At 32.5% G+C, this 7,409-nt stretch overlaps 1 protein-coding gene across 1 annotated transcript; it reads left to right on the forward strand.

The window, feature by feature from the left end:
• The first annotated feature begins 200 nt into the window (after positions 1–200).
• On the forward strand, positions 201–6,990 carry LOC111401876 (serine carboxypeptidase-like 18). Its single transcript, XM_023029836.1, has 14 exons — positions 201–323; positions 483–628; positions 4,091–4,167; positions 4,259–4,381; positions 4,553–4,655; positions 4,744–4,781; positions 4,887–4,988; positions 5,076–5,162; positions 5,252–5,395; positions 5,680–5,751; positions 5,872–5,990; positions 6,140–6,253; positions 6,498–6,552; positions 6,631–6,990. Exons 1-14 carry the CDS (start codon positions 205–207, stop codon positions 6,712–6,714), a joined length of 1,383 nt encoding a protein of 460 aa, XP_022885604.1. The 5' UTR covers positions 201–204; the 3' UTR covers positions 6,715–6,990.
• The last annotated feature ends 419 nt before the right edge of the window (positions 6,991–7,409 follow it).

A 7,409-nucleotide genomic window follows, 5' to 3' on the forward strand; every position in this document is an offset into this window, starting at 1 on the left:
TTTCTTAGTCAAGTAATAAACAATTGGATGAAAACCGCCAAAAGGGCTTCCACCGCAATGTTTTGAAAGATTTTGGGTGATGATTACAACAAAATAAAGGTTTGGGGAAAGTCTGCTAATGTTATAAAGGTTTGGGGTCTTTGCTACAAATTTTCCTAAATTTAAATAGGTTTGTCAGCTGTTTAATTTCTGGGGTTGATCATTATGAAGAGGATATGGTTGTATGCGCTTCTTCTTCTGCTACTCTTCAACAATGGAGCATCACATATTGTCAAGACACTTCCGGGTTATTCGGGTACTTTGCCGTTCAAACTCGAAACCGGGTCAGTTCATTCATTCTTTGTTTTCCTTTTGGTACATAATACTAGAGGGTTGACAAGATTTTAACTTGTCCATTCCAATCCAATTATCAAATATAAAGTAAATTCAAGAAACTGAATCTTTGCAAAATTATAATAATTTTTGTTCAAATGATTGATTAGATACATTGGTGTGGGAAGAAATGATGAAGTGCAACTATTCTACTATTTCATTGAGTCTGAAAACAATCCTCAAAATGACCCTCTTTTGCTTTGGATCACTGGTGGACCTGGTTGCTCTGGTTTATCATCCCTCGTTTATGAAATTGGTATATCACTCTGTGAATATATGTATGCATATATGTTTGTGTTATGATATTTCTGCAAGAGGTTTACTGGTGATTGAGAAAAATGTTGGAGCCTAGTGTTGCTGTTAGTGTTCGTGTCTCTTGGCTTGAGTTTATTTTTTAGATGGATTTACTTGAAATCTTTAAGATGAACTCAACTAAAAAAGTTATAAGGTTAGATGGATGTATGATCATATGAAATTAGATAATATAAAAAGTTGATAGTATACATCAAAAGTAAACTTATTGAGATAAATTAATGGTGACTTAACTTTATATATGACGAAAATAAGTTAAAATATTAAAAAAAATTATTGTTAGATGTGACATATAAAATGACAATTTACTTGAAAATAAAAAATATGAAAAGATAGAATTGAATTAAAAATTAAAGGTTTAATATATTGCATGTTAGTGGGTGTTGGCTTACGATAGGAGGTGATATTTTTAATCAAAATATGGGTACGACAAGGAGGGCCCGGGGAAGTCAAATTCTTCGCTAGAATTTTACTTTTTCATCAGTGCCCTTCTAAAAATGCTGACCCTTAAATTTTTGCTGGATAATATGTGAGGTTTCGATTTCAACTTATTATGAACTTTTTGGCCTTTATTTTATTTTATTTTTCAAAGCATATTCCCTCTCCATTTGCAATGTTTGCACAAATAAATCATTTTCTTCACTGAAAAGACGATTTTCTTCATAAAACGAAAGGGTGGGGTTTAGGACTGTTACAAGGGATAGGGGTAAGGGAGGTGGGCTGCGTTTGCTTTGGGTAGGTGGAGTTGAGAAGATGATTGTATATTCTAATATTTATTATTTTTTTTAACAAAAAATTGTTACCAACTCTTTTTTAAATAGAAACCATGAGTATGGACAATTATGCCTTTTGACGCTACCAAAAATGGCACCTAGTAATACACAACCTGAATTTAGCCTTCGTTTGTTTATCATTTTTGGAAAGAATGAGAATGAAAAATATAGTCGTTACTGGCCTCACACAAGAAATATAAATTCAAATTTGGTGGTTTGATGTGACGGATAACGGTCATATTTTTAATTTTAATGAGAAAAGAATGGGAACCAAATAGGGGCTCAGTGTGGAATGAGCAACAATTTCGACAAAACTAATTTCTAGTACTTAAAAACAAAGAAGTCAAAATGTGTTCTCACTTCCCCTTCAATGATTGGAAATATGATGAGAGGAGAACATACTATATGAGAAGGGACAAATAGTGTGTATTTACAGTGCTTTTAATGTAGTCTTGGTTGGAGTTGAACACCTCCCAAACCGTGTTAAATCTCTTGGAGTTGGTACTACAAAAAGACGAATCCAAATATAATTTAATGTATGAATTGGGCTCGCGTTCTCCATGTAGTTTCTTGTAGAAGAAATGCTACTAGGTTTTGGTTGAAGGCAAATGTTAGATCTTTACTTTGGTGATTATGACCCAAGCTAGAGGTGGAACTCAAGCTCAAACTGTCTTTTGGAGAGTCATCTTGAGGCTAGGATACGACCTTGAGGTTACCCAAATTCTTGAGTGTCACGTCGTGGAGGTTGGAAAAAAGGTTCCCGACCAGTGTCATTTTTGATGGGTTTGTCTAGAGATCGATTGGTCTGTGGCCATGCTCGTGGTCGAGGCTAGACAACTTTTTGCTTTATCATTTTTAAATTTTAAATTTGAAGATGAATAAAGTTAAGGATAAAATTGTAAAAAGTCACAAAGGTTAGAAATGACACAACAATTTAGTTTTTATGCGAAGACACGTATCATAATTTTATGGTTCCTATTGGGCAGTTGAAATTTGAAAAAAGTCAATCGACAAATAAAATTTATATATAATAGAAAGGTCGAAGTATGACATTATCTACCAAAGTGGAGCTGTGATGATTTTTATAGCATAAAATTTATCTGTAATACAATCTAAATCTATTTTTTTTTTTTTTTAAAGTTATCACTTTTATGGAAATTCTTCCCAAACGCCTTCTCTAAACTGTTGAAGGAGAGATTTTGTATTGAAGATAAATCTCCAAGCAGTCAAGACGTCTGAAGATTTTCTTGGAAGGAGTTAACAAAGAACGTCTCAAAATTTTATGCATTTAATGCAAGAACAAAAATTTTAAGATTGGAATTTGGAAAGTTTCCGTAAACACCAGTAGCTTCATCCTAGGATCCTTTTTGTTGAAGAATGTTGATTAAGACACTCAAGCACCTTGAAAGCCTTAGCCTATACAGTTTTTGCTATGGGGATTGGATTTCAACAACTACGAAGGACAATTCCCTAGCCGGCTTTGATGGTGCAATATTTTCGGTGTACCTTTGCAATTACAATTGTCGCTGGTACAGTTTTGCAATTGGTTACGATAATCAAGAGATGGGAACTCTATGGTTCAAGTTCTCAATGTTTTAGAAATTAGAATACGAAGTAAAATTAAGGCTAAATAGGTTTTGGGTTTTAGGTTATTAAATTGGGCGGAGGAGTTGCATGTTATGGGTATGGGATGACAGGTTATGTGCAATTGGGCATTGGGTTGGCTATTTTAAGAATAGGCTGGGCCATAGTATATAAGAAATATATTTGAAAAAATTTCACATCTAAAAAATTAATTATGATTCATTTCAAAATTAAGAAAGAAGGTTTAAAACTTTAAAAATCAAATGGCGCTACTTTTGCTTGGTGCCATGGTGAAGTTGAAAATGGTAGTTTGGTGATGGCGCTACTTTACAAACCCAAATCCAACGTTGTTGCAGGCGTTGCTGCGAACGACAGCGTCAGCAGTAGCACCGACGTTGCTGCGAACAATAGCGTCAGTAGTAGCCGCAACACTGTTGTGAAAATCAAGAAAAAGAAAGAGTGTTGCTTCCAATAGAAAGAGGAGAATAATTCGCCAGTGCTGTGACATCTCTAGTAAAGAGAGGATGAGAGAGAGAGAGAGAGAGAGAGAGAGAGAGAGAGAGAGGAATGAGAAAGATTTGGGGTTTTGAAATTGGGGTGTGGTGGGTGGATTATATAGATTAATTTAATTTTATAATAATAATGTATTATAATTATTAATACTTAAAATTTTAATTATGATCTGATTTTTGAAAAAAAATGTAAATCTTAATTTTGAAAGAGAAAGATTAAAACTCCTAAGGCTGTAATTTTCACAATAAATTTTTGCATATTGATTTTTGATCTAGGCTTGGGCAGGGGCTGCTTGTCTGGGCTATATTTTACTTTGCAAAGTAGATATAAGAGAAATCAACTGCAATCGTCATTGAATTTTACCCCATGGGTAATTTTTGTCCTCAACCTTTTACTTGCAAAAAGTATTATTGTAACTTTGTAGTTTTTGACGTTTAAATTCCCTGAATACTGAATACTATTACTTTGATGATTCTAATTATAATTTGTAAATATAACTTTATTATTCTCACACCAATTGATGAGATTGTGCGTAGGTCCATTTACTTTTGACGTTACAAATTTTGATGGAAACATACCCGCTATTCTCCTGAATCCATATTCATGGACCAAGGTCACAAACATTTCTCACTTCATGCATTTTTTAAATCATGTATACATGTCTTCATTAGCTCTCTGTTTATAACATAGTTATGTGGTTTTAGGTTGCCAATATTATATTCATAGATTGGCCAGCTGGTACTGGATTTTCATATGCAAACACTTCAGAAGGTTACTCTAATTCGGACACCAAATCAGTGAAAGATAATTACACATTTCTTAGGAAGGTATGTTAACATTATTAATCATAGATGTTGTAGTCCTGAGCATAAATTGAATGCAATAGAAATGAAGTTGGGAGTGAAACTCAAAAGTAGTCCTTACACTTTCATACCTATATGCTTTTGCTCACCTTTTTCTCGAGGTAGTGAACTAACAATGTATTGAGAATAATGCAGTGGTTATTGAGCCATCCTTTGTTTATCAAAAATCGTTTATATCTTGCGGGTGAATCCTATGGAGCCAAACTTGTTCCCCTCGTTGCCATGGAAATATTACGAGGTACTGTATAATTAAAAATAAAAATAAAAATTAAACTCATACGATTTTATTTGATTTTTAGTAAGTTGATAGTCTTCATGTAATGCAGGAAACAAACAAGGACTAGAGCCACAGATGTCCCTCCATGTATTAATTATCTCACACAAATATATGAATTTTTTCCCTTATTTATTTGTCAATAGTATAATTTATTTATTGCTAATGGTCGAGCACTTTTCAAAATTGAAACAGGGCTATATCATCGGCAATGCACTAACGGATCCAAACATTGATATTAATGAACGAATTCCATATGTTCATCGCATGTCGCTTATATCAGATGAATATTTTGATGTAATCTTTTTTATTCAACTATTTTGTATGACAAAATGCAGCATATTTCAATCTTATTCTTATGTAGTTACTTTGACACAATTTTAGTTGGCAAAAATCAGTTGTAAAGGAAAATATTACAATCCTGATCAAAATAATCTGCAATGTCTTCATGTCCTTCAACGGATCCACAAGGTATCATTTTGCACATTTTATTAATTTCCTTAACATTTATTATGGTTGCAAGCACTAAACAAGTTCAACGGTATGATCAAATATTGCAGTGTATACAACATATCAACCTAGTTCACATATTGGAACCATTTTGTGAAGCAGACGATTTGGAATGGGATCATACATTTCTGCAAAACGATTCAATTGATCACCTCCTCCTCCCAGCATCTAAACAAGATAAACAGTGGTGTCGTGTAATTTAACTAATCCTTTATTTTTATATCAATTCACAGTTGCTTAAAAGTTAATTTTCTACGAAGTAAGATAAGAGTTTCTTTGTTAGTAAATAATAATAATAATAATAATAATAATAATAATAATAATAATAATAATAATAATAATAATAATAATAATAATAATAATAAAACTTTTAAAACTTTATGTTTTGTAGAAAAGAAGATTAAAGTAACCCTGTGTTTTATCTTTGCTATCTTTGCAAAGCATGCCTAGTTTCTCATGAACACGTTTCTTTTGACAGACTCAAAATTATTTATCATCTAGAGATTGGGCAAATGATCTGATTGTCCAAGAAGCTCTTCATATTAGAAAGGTATGTTAAATAGAAAAATATTAAAGATTTAGTACACGTTACCATGTGCTAGACATCAACAAAAGCAACACAATATATTTGATCAAATTATTGAGGGTAATCTTATAATTCGATCATCAGGGAATGATAACAAGGTGGAAAAGGTGCAATCTTAGCTTATCCTATGAACAGAATATAGAAAGTGTTCTTGAATATCATAAAAGATTCATCAAGAAAGGATTCCATGTTTTGGTGTTCAGGTATGTCAATAAGTTTTTTCAAAGTTTAATGTGTCAACTAAAGTATATGTTGGTCTAAAATTCACTGAAGATCATTATATGAAAAATATAACTACACAAATACCTAAATTTAATAAATGCTATCTAACTATGCTATTTTTTGTTTTCAGCGGTGATCATGACATGGCTGGACCATATATGGGTACTTTAAAATGGATTCGGATGCTTAATCTCACTGTTGATGATGATTGGAGACCTTGGCATATTAATGGCCAAGTCGCGGGGTTGATTTTAATTCTTGATCATATATATAGAGAAATTATTTGTTATGTACCGGTGACGTGACATATCACACCATTGTTAAATAAGTTCATGGCAGATTTCAAAACTTGAATTAAATTCATTATGGACCAATGAATTGATTTGCTATGTCATCGGTACTTGATATAAGTATCAATCTTTAGTAGATCATTTTTATATATATTGTATTAAATATTATGAAACTATAACATAATTTACCTATTGTAGATACACAGAGAAGTACTTGAAGAATGACTTCTTCCTCACATTTGCAACAATCAAGGCAAGACAAATTCGACTACATTCTTTCTCACAATGATTAGAAGAAAGACATGAAATAAAAGTGTGCTTTATTTTGTAGGGAGCGGGACATACGGCACCAGAGTACAAGCCTCAAGAATGTCATGCAATGTTTTGCCGGTGGCTCTCTACCCGTCCTTTATAGGTATGGGTAGACAGTTATGTTTTGGGGGTTCATTTATTAAAACTATTTAGCATAATACTCTTATTAAATATTGTGTCTATGTCCCCCAATACCTCTGTCCAATTGCAAATTTTACATTTGCGTTCATTAAAATGTGTTTCGTACAATTTTATCCCCCCATTAGGGAAATAAAGTTGTTCAAAAATTCGCTTTTGGTGTGTTGTTAGATATTGGTACTAGTGTACGGATGGATTGTATACGCCTTTTTGTTTTGATTGTGGTTTAGTAATGTGATAAGCTGTTGCTGGTATTGCAAAAAATAAAAAAAATAAAAAAATTTATTCTGTAATTTTAAGTACAGCTATTGAAACCAGTTATTTTTAAGAGTAATTATCAAGTAACTTAAATTCGATTTAGTTTTGCGCGACTGCATTGATTGGTAATGTACGGCATTTTATTTTATTTAGACCGACAACTTCATATTGTTATGAATTTGTTGCATTATGTCCAACTGTGGTTGACTAGGTCGATTGGCAAGAATTGATTTCTACTGTGTTAATATGGCTTTAGTGTTATTTTAAGTTTGTTGGACAATCTAAGTCTGATAGAGACATGTGATCATTAAAATTTCGCAAGTGGACATTATCTTAGTCGAGTAATAAAGTGTGAAGTAAGATATCGTTCATTCGAGGATCAAGTGCTTAATCTAGTTCAAA

This window comes from Olea europaea, chromosome 10, assembly GCF_002742605.1.
Source record: "Olea europaea var. sylvestris chromosome 10, O_europaea_v1, whole genome shotgun sequence".
Classification (NCBI taxonomy): domain Eukaryota; kingdom Viridiplantae; phylum Streptophyta; class Magnoliopsida; order Lamiales; family Oleaceae; genus Olea; species Olea europaea.